The sequence below is a fragment of the Centruroides sculpturatus genome, unplaced genomic scaffold (genome assembly GCF_000671375.1).
Source record: "Centruroides sculpturatus isolate CEXI.00-Female unplaced genomic scaffold, Cexi_2.0 scaffold566, whole genome shotgun sequence".
NCBI classification, from domain to species: domain Eukaryota; kingdom Metazoa; phylum Arthropoda; class Arachnida; order Scorpiones; family Buthidae; genus Centruroides; species Centruroides sculpturatus.
This window is the reverse complement of record NW_019384873.1, coordinates 153,144-172,650: the sequence shown is the minus strand read 5'-3', so window position 1 is coordinate 172,650 and position 19,507 is coordinate 153,144. Positions and strand designations below refer to the sequence as shown.

Sequence of the window (19,507 nt, the reverse complement as noted above, 5' to 3'; positions counted from 1 at the left end):
AAAGGATATCCAGTTAGGTTCTGATTCTCATGATGATTTTTGGACACATGATCAGAGTATATGATAAGAGATATTATAGAATCTTTCATATGGACTATTCCTTGTCCCATAGAAATGGAAATGATTAGCATATCAGTCAGCTGTAAAATGCTAAGAAGAGACAATATAATTTCATTATGATGATAACATTACGTATTTAAATAATTATTATTTAGTTATTGTTAATTTCTTTAATATAATGATGATGATGTAACTGCTGTAGTGATTTCTGTTTAAATTTTTGCATTTGTTTCTTTTGTTTCCATAATAACAGAACTATGTTCTTGGTGATGAACAGTTTGTTTGAAAATATTAGAACATTAATAATTTTTATGTTGTCATTCTTAAAAATCATTTTTTTATTTACACCATATCAAATTCATTTAATTTTAAATAAATTTATTATTCTAAATGAATAAAAAAAATTGACTGCTCAGTGATAAATATTAGTATATCTTTGATTCACTTTCAATAAAATTGTAATTTATATATTTTTTATTTTTGACTGAATTATATGATATATAATAATCTAATCTTTAAGGTAGATTTATTAAATACTTAAACTATAATTTAATTACTAAATTTATTCAAATGTACTTATTTTGAAGTTCAGTTTTAATTTATTCACTTTGATATTTTCCTAAATGTTTCAAATATTAAGATAAAGATCTAGCTTGAATCTGTGTTTGGATAATTAAAATAATTTTTTTATTAACATTATCAAATAAATAGAATAAGTTACTTCTTTACAGTATTTTTCAAACTAATAAAATAAACTGATTTAAAGAGTGACAAGTCATTTTTTACTTGTTTGAATATACTCAGAAATTAAGTTTGAAAAATACTGCAGCATAAATTATTTTGAATAGTAACATTTAACCCTTTGATGAGTACTCCCGTAAATATGTGATACATGTGGTGGGCTCTACAAACTAAGCATATATGCATATATATATACACATACACAAGGTTTTTCATAAGTTATGCACTATAGGAAATTCTGCAGAGAAGTATCAAGTGATTGTATGCAAAGCATCGGGAACAAGTGTGTAGTTGTTTACTGTTTATATGATATCATTCTGGCCAGATCTGCAATACTGTCAATCTGAAATTAATTACACAGAATTTACTATAGTTATAGAACTATGCAGGTGAGCCTGCATTAGTTGAAATTGATTTGATCACATACATGAATTTTATGCAATTAATTTCCACTTGGTATTGCAGACCTGGAATGATGATCATATAATCATTATGATTGCAGAATTATATTGGGCTATATTACTATTACAATTGTTAATTAATGCTAAGTAATTTGGCACTAGAGAGACAGACATTAAGTGCCATCTCACATTGTCACAATGCCCGGCTGTAATTTTTAATCATATTTTTAATTAATTTAATTTATATATGTCAATAAGATTCATATAGCAGTTTAAGAAATGTAACAGTTTGTTGATACAGAAGAAAGGCTATTTTATTTTCAACATCCTTGGGAATGATAATGATACAATTGATCAAACACAGAAAAAGTCTACAGAATTCTAATCACTGATGAAATGAGAGGCTTACTTAATTTATATAATTAAAATATATGCTTTCCACCTCATATTAGTAGTGGCTTAACCCTGTATGTCATACTTTACTNTTTGAAACTCTCCCTTGTAATTCCAGCCTTTTATTTTTCTGACAGAAACAATTCTTTTATAGTATTTGCGAGACTGTCAGGCGGGCACTCGTTAACTTTTGTGTCATTTTTATTTTCAAAAGGTGAGAGTATAATAGCAAAGATAGAGAATGGGCAGATGATGTCTGATGTTACTGGGCAGTATGGCTTGAACAGGTCGACAGTAGGTCATAGTTCAATCTTATCTAAGAAAGATACTGTATTATCAAGAAGATTCAAGCAGCTTAACCCCCACAAATGGAAAAAACATGACTAACAAAAATACAAGACTGTGTATATATGTATTTTTATGATTACATATAAGTAAATGTAGTAAGAAAGTATATATTTTTTATTTTTTGGGGTCTCCAGAACGAATTAATCAAACTCCCATAAAAACCTATGGTAAATTGATAGTTGGTTAATGAACAATTCGGATAGCGAACAAAGTCTTGGAATAGATTATGTTCGTTAACTGATCACCCACTGTATTTTTCTTTCAGAACCTTCTAAATTAATCAACTCAAAGTAGAACTCGAACCCACAACTCCCACTTACTGTGTGGTCGTGTTGCAGATTACTTGCTTCCAGAATCTATTAATTTAGATATAACCATACTTGGTTACTTATCATTCTGGAAATGAGAATAAGATAAAGGTCCAGATAGCATAACTGGCAACGTGACTGCATGATAAGTGGGAGTTGCGGGTTGAAGTTTCACTTCAAGTCAATTCTTTTCTTCCAGGATCTTTTAAATGAATTATCAATATATTAATTTAATTATAATTATTAAATTTAGCAAGAGATGTGCCTAACACCTGACTATAGTGACAAATTACTTAATTAATTTAGCATTAATTAATGGTAGTAGTAATAGTATAGCCTGATGCTTTGAGTACAATCATCTGATGTTTCTCTGCTTAATCTCATATGGTGTGTGACTTATGAAAAACCTTGTATATGTTCAAGTTTGTCGCATTGTAATATGCTTGTATATTTATGGGTAAATGTTAAAACTTACAGATAGATGAGGACATCTATTGACAGGTCTAGAAAATTTTTCCACATAGTTTTTGCAAGATTTAGAATAGAATTTTCTGGAATTAAGATAAACATGGCATTCTCATTCACTGTTGCCTTTCAAATAATTGGAGTTTTTTAACACAGTTGATTTGGAAGAAGAAAATATTGGTTGGTTTATTAAAAAATATGAATTACAAGACAAGATATTAAAATTTTTTTTTTTTTGGTAAATGTTACCTTTCTAAAAACTCCGGGAGGCGAGAGAGCCATTGGTGAACTCACTCATCAAAGGATTAAGAAATATACTGACTTTAATCTTGACTATTAATTTTATTTGCCAATATTTAATGCGGTCTTTGATTTATAAATATTAATGAAATTATAATCCTGCTTTATATGCTTTCACTAATTTGTTGTTTCTATGATTTGGCTGTGCTGACAATTCTTATGTACATTCAGGCAATGCTTTGCACATTTAAATGATATACATTACACATTAATTAATCATATCAGCAAAATATCAGCTAATAAAATAATGCTTCAAAAATCTTTTCCTAGTTTATGTAAATATTTTGTATGTATATATTTTATTATTTAAATAATTTTTTAAAGTTTTTTTTTGTTTAAATATATATATGTATATATATTGTTCTTATGTTTTGTTTGTTTATTCTTCCACACTTTCCTCATTTAATAGCAGTTCTTTTGTTCTTAATGTTAACTATCATTTCTTATTTCTTATCTGTAGAAGTAGCTGTTTTTTTTGCATGCTTGCCTGTTTTACAGAATATATGATAAAGATTAAGCAGCTTGAAAGTATGTCAACTACTGTATCTATATGTAATGGTCATAATGAAATAAAGGATAACTCGACACCAGTAATTGAAACATCTGTTACCACTACAGTTGCAATTTCTGCTACATCAGTACCATCATCAGTAACTACCACCACTACAAAACGACGTACTTGGCAAAGACCGACACCTCTGAAATTAACTAATGGTTCTCACCATGATCCATGGTGGTCCAAAGACACTAGTCCAACTTCTCCTAATGTGCCTGAAGGTATTAATTCTTTTAGTCTTACACTTTAATCATGTTTCACAAACATTATAAAATATTCAGAAATATTCTAATATGAAGTACACAGCATATTTACTGTCCTTGTTTTTTTTTTAATTGTTTTTTATGTATGAATGTTGTTTTATACATCAAATTTATTTTAAATGTTAACAAATTGTAATATGTTTTTAATTTTTTGATATTTGTCTTCAAAAAGGATTTTGTATTTAAAACTGCAATAATTGAATTTATTATATATAATATTTAAAATTATACAGATTTTATTGTGGTTATTATTATAAATAAATTATAAGTTTTAATTCTGTAGAAATTGTTTAAAATATTTTACATAAATTTTATCATAAACTTCAAATTATTCATTAAGTTGCTTATTTATGATGATTATATTTTAAAGAACTGAAATTTTTTAGTTGATAAATGAATTTACTTGTTGTAAATTTTATATAAAAGTAAGAAACTGATTTTCATCATGGTTTTTAAAAATTTAAAGACAGAAAATCTTAATTTTATAAATCAGATATTTTTTTCTAACATTTGATAGCTAAAGAAAATCTAATTTTTAATATAATCAACTATTTTGGAATGTGGATAACTTACTCTTTAAATAAATTCAGAAATTTTAATATTGGAATTTTTAAGCGATAGTGATATATTCAGTTTAAAGTATATATGTATATGTACAGGACTTGAATTCTTATTGGCCATTTCCAACTTATATTATTAAATTGTTTTGGAAATTTGTATTTTAATTCTCAAACTAATAACCTTTCAAATTTTGGAGATGTTTCATTTTAAAACTTTTGTATTCATGCAAGAAGCACTGTTGTGCTCATTATAATGTAGGATTGAATGCTATGATATATATAAATTAACTAGGGAGTTGTTAATTCTGACAAATTTAAATAAATATATCTAGATTTTTTTTTGTTGGTATTTAAAGATATAAAAATGACAAAAATTCTAATTTATTGAAATTATTTCTCTATTGCTACTGAGATTGTTATGAATTATTATTAGTGTTTTTATTATGTAAGCTACAAACATTAAAAAAAATTCATATAGAATAAAAAAAAAAAATTGATATTTTTGCAATTAATAACAAATAGTATTTGTTTTCAACAAATTTGACTAGAAATATAACTAAAAAATTTTAAAAATTTCAGTTGACTATATTTTCACATTTTGGAAAGTATATATATATATATAGAATGATAATATCAGTATGAATGTAAATGAGCACTTCATTAATTACATGATAATTAGGCTGTGAATGTCAACTGAAGCTTTAATAAGATGTAATAACTATATACTTGACAATTAGATACTGTTATAAAACCAAAAAATGATTGTCATAATTGTCATTCATCTTACATTTAAGTTTTGTTAAAATTACATTGGCCTCTGCAAAATATCAGATTTAAGTCCTGTATCATATAACACTAACATATTGTAATATTTTAAATATTTTAATGCCTCTTAAGTAATATAAATTGAATTTAATAAATTATTTAAAAATTAGTTTTTATATTTACAGAATATATATATATATATAGAAGTTACTTAAGTTTTTTATAGCTGAATACTGAAAATTATTTTGAAATATAAAAGGAAAATATTTTTATGTATTATTAAAATTATATTTTAAAATCTTAATGATTATTTAAAGAAAAAGGTTCAAAAATTTAGTAAAGATTTTTCTTTTTTCCTTCACAATACGTTCTGAAAATTATTTCTTTTTGCATTAATTTATAGATGATGTTTTAATGTATATTTAAATAACTTTTTTTATATTTAAAATAAAAACAAAAATCTAATGAAAATAGTTTTAAAAATGACTATTATTCTATATATATATTTAATGTAATAGAATAGAAAAACAAAATTACATTATAAAGATGATATTAATAGTATGATTTTTCTTTTTGTACATACATAAATCTACTGTAATATTCTACATATATACTTTTATTTTCTCATTTGTTAAAAAATATCTAAAATTATATAATTTAAAGTTTTCGTTTTCTGGTAGCATTATTATTAATTAATATTCATTCACAGAATAATAAAATAAACTTAATGTTAAGTGCTTCTATAGTTTATTAAATATTATAAATATTATAATTTTAAAAAAATTTTCGGTATTCAGAACAGTGAGATTTGAATAAGTTTGAATTACTTAGGAAAATAATCAATTTGTGGTTATATTAACTGAAATAATTATTCAATAAAACAAATTTTAAGAAAGAATAAATTTTCAGATTTTTAGAAAATAGATTACACAAAATAATTCTTGAAAATAATAAATTTTTTATTAGAATAAATAACAAAAACATTTATTTTAGTACAGAAATAAAATTTATTTAATATATTTCATATTAGTATAGGAAAGTTTATTAAAATATGTCTGCTTCACTAAAACAAATACAGTATAGAATAAAGCTGTTTGAAAAATAATTCAAAATTATATTTTTAAATAGAAAAACACAAAAAATCTAGTTTTGAATTTAAATTACAGTATACAATTATATTTATTTCCAAGGTAATGTGTACAACTAATCATGATACATGAAATTCATCTTTGCATTGTGATTTAAGATAAATAGTGGATAATTTTATACATTCTTCAGAATTATTAAGTTTGTAATTAAGTTTTGTATTTATAATAGTAATAATTATTTTATTCTTATTTAATTATATTCCTATGCATTTAAATTTGCTTGAATGCTTATTGTTCTATATCCTGAAGATATGAAAAATAACTGGATGACAGTAATTAGTTTCTTCAATGTTTTCTGTGAAATGGGCATTAATATGATTTATATTAAGAAATACCAACTCACACAATAAGTATTAATAAACAAAGACTTATAATTGATTTTGGTAAGAGAGAAAAAGATTTAAATTTTTACCAAAAATTAATTCTATTATTTGGATTAACTGTCAATTTAAAACTAAAATCGTTTGAAGATTTTACTTATATATGATTTCAAATTTTTAATTAATGACTCATTAAAAACTAAATAATAATTGAAATCAAATACTTTTGCTGTTTTATAGAAATGAAGTTCAAAATACATTGTTATAATACATCATTCTGTAGTAAATCAAAATAATTAAAAGAATTAATTTAAACATTTTATGAATATATATTTTGATCAGAAAGTGAAAAGTGTGAAATTGAGTCATATTAGGACAACATTTTGTTGATCTCAAATAAATTATCTACTGGGATATTATTCATCTAAAAAGAGAGAATCTATATTTATGTTGTTTAATCATTTATAATGAAGGATTGGTCTTTTAGATCCAAAAAAAAAAAAATAAATTTAATTTTAAAATAAACTGAAATAGTTCAACAGTTGATTTTAGTGAAGAGAAACTTTTCATTTGTTTATAGATCATTCTAATATTAAAACTTAAATTAACTTTGAGTATGAAGTCTATGATCAGTTATTCACAAATATGCATTTTAATTAATAATTTAGACCCACTACTGATTTATAAGGATTTAGATATTGTTTGTTGAAATAATGTTTTAAAAGAAAATTCTTTGACTCATTCAGAAAAATTTAGCAAAAAGAAATTTGAAAGTTTTATTTGCTATTTATTTTGAATTTGTTCAGTATGTTTAATGAATCTTTTTAGCAGTGAAATTTGAATTTCACATATATAAAGTAGGCTTAAACTAAGATTTTACACATTATTATATTGTTTTATGATATATCTGAATAGGATAACAAACAAACTTGAGTTTGTTTTATTTGTTAAACACAAAGTTTTGAATCTTTTCATAAATTCTAATTGTATTGACAGAAAAAATTAGCTTATTTTCATTGCAGTATGAAACCATAAATTCTAATTTTCATTGTCATAAAAAAATATTACACTTGAATTAAATTTTTTAGGTAAAAAAAAATAGGTTAAAAAATCAAAATATTTTGATATGTTTTCAAACACTATATACAGCTTATAAGCTAAAAATTTCTTTGAAGTTGAAATAAGATTAATATAATAATTTTTCTTTATTCAACTATTAGAATTCAGTGACTCAAAATAAGAGAGAAAAGAAAGTTTTAAAATTCCCAAACATGCATATGAAAATAACATTGTATATTTATCACATTCTAAATTCAATAAAATTACAAATTTTATTATATTGAATTAATAACTTCAAAATTTAAAGCAAGAAAATTACATTTTATTGGAATTAATCTACTAAATGTTTAAAATACAGATAATTTTGTGTCTCACTTGCTCATCTTCATAAATGTAACTCCAAAAATAAACATTAAACATTACAATTTTAAAACCATGTTCAATTTTTTAAAATTGTTGTTGTTTGAAAAATTTTCTTCTCATTCTGCAATTGAATGAAATCTGACAATTTATCTCAACACCTTCCATGAACCATTCACTAATTCAAACAATTATAAAATTTGAATTTAAACTTGCGAATTTTTATGTTAATGGGCTGTATATATGTTTATAAGTTTGTATTTAAATTTGTGGATAGGCTGTATAAGGTACTTGAATTGCCTGGTTTTGCTTAATTGCAAAACATGGAAAAAAATTATTTAAAATTTTTAAATTATTTGGAATGTTTTTAGAATTGTAATATTCAATTTTCTTTTTTGGAAAAAGCTCTGAAGAGGAGCCAGAAAGACATGAAAGTTTATTTGGATCTTAATTAATTGTTTAGAAGATACTCATGTTGATAATGCATAATTTTTTGATACTTTAATCAATAAACATTTGTAAAAATTTGTCACTGAGCTTTTCAATTATATTAGTTGAATGTAAACTTAATCGTTAATTTTTAAAATTAAATTTAAAGTTATGATACTCATGAAAATATCTTTTAAGATTAATTTTAAGTATATAAATTATATTAAAAATTTTATCTTTTGTTTAAAATTTTTGTTATTATTGTCATATATATTTAAATTATATATTTGAAATATTTAAAATTTGTTTATTTTGTAGCTTCAGATAGGAAGACAGCAGCTCCTGCACGCAAAATTAGTTTGCCTTCCAAAAGCCAGACACTGCCACGCAATGTGCCATCTTCACCTCGTCTTTCTGGTTCCAGTACTTCAAGGAAGACTGCAACAACTCCACCAACTATCCGTCGTCAATTTTCTCAGCCGCCCACTGTTGCAACCTCCTCTAAGGTATTAACTTGTAAAAACTTTCATTTAATATAAAGTCAAGCAAACCTCAGACTGCCTAATATCAGTCAGGATTGAAACATACTGGCATCCTGTGAATTATCTTATGGCTATGGATAAAATGCATGAAGCAATGAAAAAGACAAATTTTACAACTTCAAAACACATCTCCAAAATGCTAGTGCTGATGAGATTTTCTTTTTAGGTAGAGATTTAAATAGGTATATTAGGTGCACAAGAGAAGGCTTTGAGCAAGTCCAATTGTAGACAGATATGGTGTGTTCAATGACAATGGCATTTGCATCCTGGAATATATCAAGGCTTGCCAGCATCATTATTAAGAAGTGATCACACCTATAACAGTAGCAGCCATGCCATACACATCAGTTACTGGCTGCTATGAAGATAGGATCTAAAACTGATGATCAACACAAAAGTTTTACCATAAGATAATATTGCCACGTGGAAACTACTGGGTCTTGACTTTTAGCTCCATATTTACCTACATTCCAACAACTAGGACTGAGCATGTTAAATGTAGAAACTTTCAGAACACCAAGCCGAAGTGAAGACCACACTGTGGACGTTTAAATGTGGACTTTAAAACAAGCAATCTCATCTATTTGGCATAAAGTTTCTGTGTAAGTTAAAATCTATGTGGCAACTATCTTGGGAATCACAAAGCCCAGAATTTTCTACATTGATATGTTACCGCTAAAGCTCGGAAACTCGTTAATCTGCAGATTACCTAGCTAATCTGCAGATTAACTAGGGTGATCCGTTAAAGTTGCTAAAATTGTTCTATTTCTCAAATTACCTAGGTAATGTGCAGGTTATCTAGGTAATCTGCAAATTATCTACTAGGCACTCGATAAAGTGAAAATAAGATCTTTTCTGAAACAACAGCAACATTTCTGTACGCTTAAATTAACATAATGTTCTTTATTTTATTTTTGATATCTAAAGAATCAAGTTAATACAATCAAACAATCGACAAATTAGTTGATAGAAGCAATCATCAACCAATTAAAAAACATACAAAAAATCAAACGATTTAAAATATTAATACAATTAGGGAAATTATTATATAAATAACCACCTATGGAATTTCGGGACTTTGAGTATCTATCTGAACTGAAGGGACCGAGACGACTTCAATGATACCCTACTTTTGGACCGGAGACGAAAAATAATAAAGTTATCATACTTTTTCTGGTGATCGCATGATATAATTGTGCAGTTAATGTTACCTATGATGAGTAAGATGGCGGCTCGTCTCTGATTCCAGCAAACAGAAGAAAGGAAACAGTGGGGATGCACGTTCTGTCCTAACCTAACCTATTTTAATAAATCATCATAATTATTACCAACCAAATTATTAGAATAGGTTAGGTTAGGTTAGGTTTGAAGGTGCATCCCCACTGTTTCCTTTCTTCTCTTTGCTGGAATCAGAGACAAGCCGCCATTTTACCCACCATAGGTAACATTATCTAATTGTGCAGTCTAAAGATTGGTGACACTTTGAATTTCATAGCAATTGGTTTCTGCGACAAGCACACCTATTTGTGGTACATTTATTTGTGGCAAAGATCTTATTTTCACTTTACCGAGTGCCTAGTAGGTAATGTGCGGATTACCTAGATACTCTGCACATTATCTAGGTAATTTGAGAAATGGAACAATTTTCACAACTTTAACAGATTACACTAGGTAATCTGTGGATTAACGAGTTTCGAGCTTTAGCGGTAACAGATAAGCAAATAACTAGCTTATCAATGTAGTGGTGGAACAATGAAGTACAATGATCACGGTGAAGAAACTTGCCTACAAAACATGGCTACACTTAAGAACTGGTGGCTGCTTTTAGTTCTGTTGAAAACTAAAATCTGCAGCAAAGTAAGAAGTTTCAAATGCAAAAGCCACACATTACAAACATCTGTGACTTGCTGAACATGAAAGGTATGAACAAGATCTACTGACTGACCAGTCAGTAGATCTTTTTCATACCTTTCATGGTCAAGGCTTGGAAATATTCTTAGAGAAACTTTTCTATGAACCTCATACTGTGTCCTTATCTTACAATGTACTCCATCTGAAAACCATTAAATGCAATATTTCTTCTTACCTATTTTAATTAACAGAGGAATGGAAAAGGTTGTCAGTGACCACATCAGTTTTAGGAAACCAGCCTAATGATGTTTCTGATGCAATCCAGCCACAGACCACTAAGGCAGGTAAACCATGCCAACAAATGAAATAGACATCGGAAATGAACAAGTTTATCATCTGTACTTATTACATCATCACAAAACTCAAAACAGATGTGACAGCATACAGACAATAGTTACATCGCTTGTTTTCACAACATTATCCTTATTCAAACTCACTGTACAAAAGGTTGTTGATCAAAAAAGAACAATTATACATAACAACCTTATACCACAAACAACACTAGAACATATCAAACAACAAATTGCAGAACAATTACTCCAACAAACAAGTACTCCCAACATCACATTATTCATCAGGATCGACAAGATACATACATTGACAATACTGTTCCTACCATCACTATTTTCACTGATGCTGATAATATCAACACTTTTTCACTGCCTGAAATAGATTTAGGTTTAATTCACACTCTCTCTCTCCTTTTCCAAGAAGCACTCAGTAAATTTACAGACACTGACTTGCCCATGCATTTCCAAAATTAACACTTCTAAATTAGTAGGGAAAATATTACATTATATTAACACTTACATATTACCAGATTGTACTCATTCTGTTTCTACACTCTCAAACATCTACACACTATGCTGATGCAATACAGTAGTGACCTACCATGGATTAAAACTACATCCACAGATAAAAGTGCACAAATTAAAAACTTTTCAGAAGCCGGCCTGGCAAAGAAGAAAAGAAACACAATATTAGACAGCAGCTAGGCAGACTGACACAATACACTAATAACAAAACACCTAAATTAATGAAACAAGTAAAAAAATTTTCAAGAAAATTAAAACACACACCAAGCACAAACAACACAATGTTTACATTGCAGAATACATTGACACATGGAAACAAAAACTTGCAGCCAAAGTTTGGCAATTCAAACAATACAAAATTTGATCTGTACAGAAACAACAAAATAAGTTATTCACAGATGACAAAAAAAACTCTTCTATAAGCAAATTAATACCAAATCAGTACTGATTCTCAACATAATGGCATGCCAAGTGAAGAAGAACTCACAAATTGTTGATCTTCTCTTTGGTCTATTGCTTTCATGCACAATGCTGAATCTGGATCAAAGAGGAGTGCAAAGACATGCAGGACACACCTAATCTGCATTGTGGAGGGACTGAGGGGGTTTATGGTTGCCATTCAAGATCAGATCACATACACCATAAACTATAGAAAGCACATCCTGAAGGATAATTACTAACAAATAACTCTTGCAGAAAATGCCACATTTTGCCAGAAACAATACAACATATAACTTCTGGTTGCAAGCTCTTAGCACAGACTATTTACACAGGCATAATCAAATAGCAAATATAATATACCAAGAGCTTGCACACAAATACAGATTATTAAACATCCAAGTACCATACTATAAATATACTCCACAGGCAGTTTAGAAAATGACACAAAATATACTACGACAGTCATAATCACAGATGAAACAATTTATCACAACCTGACATCACTCATTGACAAATGCAGTAGGATCACTTATGTAATAGACATCTCTGTTTCAAACACTTGTAACATAAAAATTGCTCACACTGAAAAAATCAACAAGTACACTCCACTTGCTCAAGAAATAAGACAGATGTAGAGGATGGATAAGGTTGTCCTCTCTTCTATTGGTGTTATACTACATACACTACACAATATTTTATAAAATAGATTTATTTGACATATACTTTTTTTTTATTGAGTTTTGCATTACACTCTAGGAAAAATGAAAATTTCATGTTCTTGACTTTTAATTTCATTTTGAATAAATCAAAACAAACATATAAACTTCAATAATTAAATGATATAATTTGTAATGAGAAAAATAGCTTAACAGAAAATCTGACATGCATTTATAATCTTCTAGAAGCAATATTCTAGAAGAAAATATGAAATAAAAAAAAGAAGACCAAAGAACTATAAAAATATGCCATATCTACGTACTGTAAATGAATATATTATTGTCAGATCGATATTTTCTATGACGGTGAATTGTTATTAAATACTAAGTTACCTTAATATTTTTATATATAAATAATTTAGATCTATTTATTGTAATGTTCTAATAAACTTGGCTCTATATTTAACAAGATTCATGCAACTGCTAATTAATTAAGGATACCAAAATTTTATTATTTGAGAAATGTTTTTGACTCCACACATCATCTTCAGTACTAATTATTTATAGTTTTAATTTCTAATAAATTCCAATAATTAAAAGGACATTATATGGACTATTCTTTAATTAATTAAGGTATTAGAGGGGATGATGACTCACACAGTAAAAACATTTCTTAAATAAAAAGTTTTTGTTACTTAATTAGTAGTAGTATGAATTTCATTAGATCTGTTTAATTATTTTTATTTAAATTTATTTTTAAATTTTTTAACATATTACATTAATTTTTTTGTTTAGGGAAGGAACTCGCCCTCCAAAACATTACTATCCACAACAAGAACTCAAAAACTAAGTAGGACAACTTTGAGAGGGGTTGATACAAAACTGGCTCATATCATTTTAGATGAAATTGTAGATAATGGACCTACTGTGAGCTTTGAAGATATAGGTAAATAAAATTTTGAAAGATTTGCTATTTATTTTTGTATGTATAATATATTTGAATTGTGTTAATGTTTTGTTATAGTGAAATATTTATATTTAAGCAAGTTATTTTTTACCTAAAATACTACAACTATTAATATAGTAGTTATTAACAATTCATTGTCAAATAAATAAAAATGTTTGTTTCCATTGTATATTCTATTGCTCATTAATGTCCTGTTATATTATTCCATCACTAGATATTTTTGCTATTGTAGTGCATATAGTATGGAATCATGGGACATTGGAAAGGTTTGCAGAAAACATTAGAGAACAATTATGTACATAAATAAAAAGTTGCATATGCATTATATACATATATATAGAATTTGTCAAGTTAAAGATTTTCAGTTGTAAAGAACAAACATTTTTTATCAAATAATATATATGTTAGGTTCGAAGACCGAAAATGCTCATTGAGCAAAAAGAACGACCACAAAGTGAAATTTGCATTGTGGCACTTGTAGAAACAGCCACAACATGTGGCCAATTCAAAATGACCACAAAGTAAAATTCATGTCATGGCTTTCATGATATTTGACTACTACGCATTGTGATGATTGAGAAAAGCCATAACACGTTCTGAACATTAGCTGATGCAACCATGATAGAGGATGATACAACACACAGTGATTTGTAACTTTAAAATATGGGTTCTAGCCTCAAAACATTTTTGTTTACAATTTTTAGTGCTGAACATTAGTTCTACAAGTTTTCCTAGAAATTTAATTTTCATACTTTAAAAAATTTCAAAGAAATAAAATGTATGGAGAAAAATACACATTTGTTTGTTTTACTTTTTGCTTAAAAGTGCTAAAGGTCATACTACATGTACTAGTATGACCTTTGTATGTGGTTTTAACTGTTGCAACATATGGATTTTGTATGATCACCAATGCAAAATGGTCTGTAATACTTGTTACTCTGAAGACCAGGGAATGAACAAATCATATGCCACAGCTTGAGCACTTGTTGAGGAATTGTTGAAGCTTGCTTTGAATTATTATGGTTTTGGTGGAATGTGTATCATTCAGTTGCTCAAAGTGTAAAAATTACTGCAGTTACCTGATGCTCATATATGTTCCTGTGTTGAAGAATTTCTGTAATATTTAGGTCTTAAAAACATCACATACATTTTCAGACTTTCATGTATGTAGTATGATGCCTGCACAATAAAGGACTACTGGCACAATATGTACTGTACCCTGTCAATTCTTTGCAGATGCTTATTTTGTGGGCAAGTTCTGAGATTATACTAATTTTTTCAATGTATATATTTTATATGTTGTGGGTGTTTGGAACAGCAATGTATATGATATATGTGATTTTGTTTGTTCATGAGTATATTATTATTATTATAAAAATTGGCAATTTATGTGAATAAGTATTTTTATGCTATGTAATTATTTAAAAATTAATTAAGTTTTATTAATAAATTTTACTTTCTGTTCTAAAATAAAAAATCCAAAATAAAAAGTATTGTTTTTAATTCTAGCTGGACAAGAAGTAGCCAAACAAGCACTGAGGGAGATGGTTATCTTGCCAACCCAAAGACCCGAAGTATATATATTTTGTAAAATGATTATTCTTAACGTATTCACTATGGTTTTTTTTAATAGATATTTTTTAAGGATATGTTTGTTTTTTCATAATTAGGCATGTAATTTTAATTAGATTTTCCATTTTTCACTGTTATTACATATAGTCCCTTGTAATTTTTATGTTAATATACAATAAATTTATAATGTTTAGTGCTGTTGATTCATAGATACACTTAATTATNAAATTTATTTTTAAATTTTTTAACATATTACATTAATTTTTTTGTTTAGGGAAGGAACTCGCCCTCCAAAACATTACTATCCACAACAAGAACTCAAAAACTAAGTAGGACAACTTTGAGAGGGGTTGATACAAAACTGGCTCATATCATTTTAGATGAAATTGTAGATAATGGACCTACTGTGAGCTTTGAAGATATAGGTAAATAAAATTTTGAAAGATTTGCTATTTATTTTTGTATGTATAATATATTTGAATTGTGTTAATGTTTTGTTATAGTGAAATATTTATATTTAAGCAAGTTATTTTTTACCTAAAATACTACAACTATTAATATAGTAGTTATTAACAATTCATTGTCAAATAAATAAAAATGTTTGTTTCCATTGTATATTCTATTGCTCATTAATGTCCTGTTATATTATTCCATCACTAGATATTTTTGCTATTGTAGTGCATATAGTATGGAATCATGGGACATTGGAAAGGTTTGCAGAAAACATTAGAGAACAATTATGTACATAAATAAAAAGTTGCATATGCATTATATACATATATATAGAATTTGTCAAGTTAAAGATTTTCAGTTGTAAAGAACAAACATTTTTTATCAAATAATATATATGTTAGGTTCGAAGACCGAAAATGCTCATTGAGCAAAAAGAACGACCACAAAGTGAAATTTGCATTGTGGCACTTGTAGAAACAGCCACAACATGTGGCCAATTCAAAATGACCACAAAGTAAAATTCATGTCATGGCTTTCATGATATTTGACTACTACGCATTGTGATGATTGAGAAAAGCCATAACACGTTCTGAACATTAGCTGATGCAACCATGATAGAGGATGATACAACACACAGTGATTTGTAACTTTAAAATATGGGTTCTAGCCTCAAAACATTTTTGTTTACAATTTTTAGTGCTGAACATTAGTTCTACAAGTTTTCCTAGAAATTTAATTTTCATACTTTAAAAAATTTCAAAGAAATAAAATGTATGGAGAAAAATACACATTTGTTTGTTTTACTTTTTGCTTAAAAGTGCTAAAGGTCATACTACATGTACTAGTATGACCTTTGTATGTGGTTTTAACTGTTGCAACATATGGATTTTGTATGATCACCAATGCAAAATGGTCTGTAATACTTGTTACTCTGAAGACCAGGGAATGAACAAATCATATGCCACAGCTTGAGCACTTGTTGAGGAATTGTTGAAGCTTGCTTTGAATTATTATGGTTTTGGTGGAATGTGTATCATTCAGTTGCTCAAAGTGTAAAAATTACTGCAGTTACCTGATGCTCATATATGTTCCTGTGTTGAAGAATTTCTGTAATATTTAGGTCTTAAAAACATCACATACATTTTCAGACTTTCATGTATGTAGTATGATGCCTGCACAATAAAGGACTACTGGCACAATATGTACTGTACCCTGTCAATTCTTTGCAGATGCTTATTTTGTGGGCAAGTTCTGAGATTATACTAATTTTTTCAATGTATATATTTTATATGTTGTGGGTGTTTGGAACAGCAATGTATATGATATATGTGATTTTGTTTGTTCATGAGTATATTATTATTATTATAAAAATTGGCAATTTATGTGAATAAGTATTTTTATGCTATGTAATTATTTAAAAATTAATTAAGTTTTATTAATAAATTTTACTTTCTGTTCTAAAATAAAAAATCCAAAATAAAAAGTATTGTTTTTAATTCTAGCTGGACAAGAAGTAGCCAAACAAGCACTGAGGGAGATGGTTATCTTGCCAACCCAAAGACCCGAAGTATATATATTTTGTAAAATGATTATTCTTAACGTATTCACTATGGTTTTTTTTAATAGATATTTTTTAAGGATATGTTTGTTTTTTCATAATTAGGCATGTAATTTTAATTAGATTTTCCATTTTTCACTGTTATTACATATAGTCCCTTGTAATTTTTATGTTAATATACAATAAATTTATAATGTTTAGTGCTGTTGATTCATAGATACACTTAATTATATTTTTATTAAAATATTTAATTATATTTGGTTAAGTGTAAATAAGAGCATTTTAAATTGTAGCTAACAACATTTCTAAGTTTTGAATTTTGTACTTAACATTTGATAATATTTGGATATGTAGTTTTAAAACTATTGAAATAAGATATGTTCTACGTTCTAAATTTTGTGAAATATGTTTGGGGCCTGTGATGACGGGCTTATCAGCTCAAAAGTACTTACATTAGAAATTTTTATATAATTAGGATACTCCTGGAAAGCAGCACAGATTTGATTCATTAGTTTATGAAGGAGTAATTTATTATTAATATAATGTACATTGAGTAATTTATACACATTAACCCAATCTTTTAGTGTGCTGTGCTCTATTCATGAATAAAAACACGGTTATAAATGTTTCCTTTAAGACAAAATTTTTTTTGTCTATTAAATTGAATGTCTACTGTATTTATTTTAATAAATAGAAAGCAAGATGATGTGAGCAATTCCTCATTTCTTGCAAATCCTTTGTATCTATTCTGCAAAACTGTTATAGTTTTGCCTATAAATAAAATTAGTTTATAGAATTTCTTGAATCAAAATTAAAATTGACTTGTCATAATAAAACAATAGAATTATATACAGTAATTATGATGCAAGAATTATCTTTATCATTTCTAGAAATTTCATATATCAAAAATATTTAACATTTCAGCTTTTCACTGGGTTACGTACACCTCCAAGAGGGCTCTTATTATTTGGTCCACCTGGTAATGGAAAAACTATGTTGGTAAGTAATACTTTATATAAAACTTGTAAAAATCATTTTCTCATTTTAAATTTTTATTTTCTAATGTAAGCTGTTGAAATAATGTAACAAATTAGATTTAAATTTTCAGATTATTAAACACATGATTATTTATGTTTATAAAACAAGTAAATTACAATATAAATGCAATTAGAATATTTGTTATGTAGTTTATTCTGAAATAAATCTAATAAATTGAATGAAGTAAAATTTTGCATGGACATAATTCATAACATTAGAAAATTGTAATAAAAATATTTTAATTTTCTCCTTGAAGATACAAAAGATAATAAATGCAATTACAAGTAATTGAAACAAGTTATAAGATATATGTATCATTTAAATATAATTTTGGAAAATGAGAAAAATTATAAATGTACTTTGATAAAAATTTAACAGATTGCATTCATTATAAATTAAGTAAGAATATAAAACAATAGTAAAGAAGAACAAGGGAGAAACCACATCATACATTTATAACCAGATATTAGTAGAAACACAAATTAAGAAATATTTTATTTTTTGTAAGCATGTTCAATATGCAGAGGAAATAGCTGTAGACATTATTTTGATCTTTTAGTTTCTGATTTGTTGTATTCAAATATTTGAATTTTATTCTATAACTCACTATGTATTAAAATAGTATAACTGAAGACTGTGTGAAACTTCAACATTTATTTAATTTAAGGATATATTGTAAACCATAATACAATAGATAAAATGTTTATTTTTCAAATGTTTATTGTATTTTTTTGTTTTTATTAGGCTAAAGCTGTTGCTCATGAGTCCAATTCAACATTTTTAAATATAAGTGCAGCAACACTTACTTCAAAATATGTAAGTTCTTTTAAAGCTTTGAATTGAATGAAATCAAATATATACAGGTAACCCCTGTATAACACGGGAGTTACATTCCAGAAAATTGCCATATTATGCGAATCTGTGTTATATGAAACAAAGAACTAGTGTGAAAAGGGGGGTTAGGTTCCAAAAATTAAAAAACATGTTGTTAAATCCTTATTTAAATCGGATTTATTATTCATTTTTTTCATAGGTAAAATACTTATTTATTATTTAAGTAAATATTTTACCAGAGGAT

General features: G+C 26.8%; 1 protein-coding gene across 1 annotated transcript in view; it reads left to right on the top strand.

Annotated features, from left to right (window-relative positions):
- Nucleotides 1-19,507, top strand: part of LOC111630916 (spastin-like) — a 112,281-nt gene that overhangs the window by 61,478 nt on the left and 31,296 nt on the right. The window contains 6 exon segments of the mRNA XM_023375076.1: nucleotides 3,515-3,793; nucleotides 8,795-8,982; nucleotides 13,637-13,787; nucleotides 15,318-15,382; nucleotides 18,316-18,390; nucleotides 19,174-19,245. Coding sequence (XP_023230844.1) covers nucleotides 3,515-3,793; nucleotides 8,795-8,982; nucleotides 13,637-13,787; nucleotides 15,318-15,382; nucleotides 18,316-18,390; nucleotides 19,174-19,245 — 830 coding nt within the window.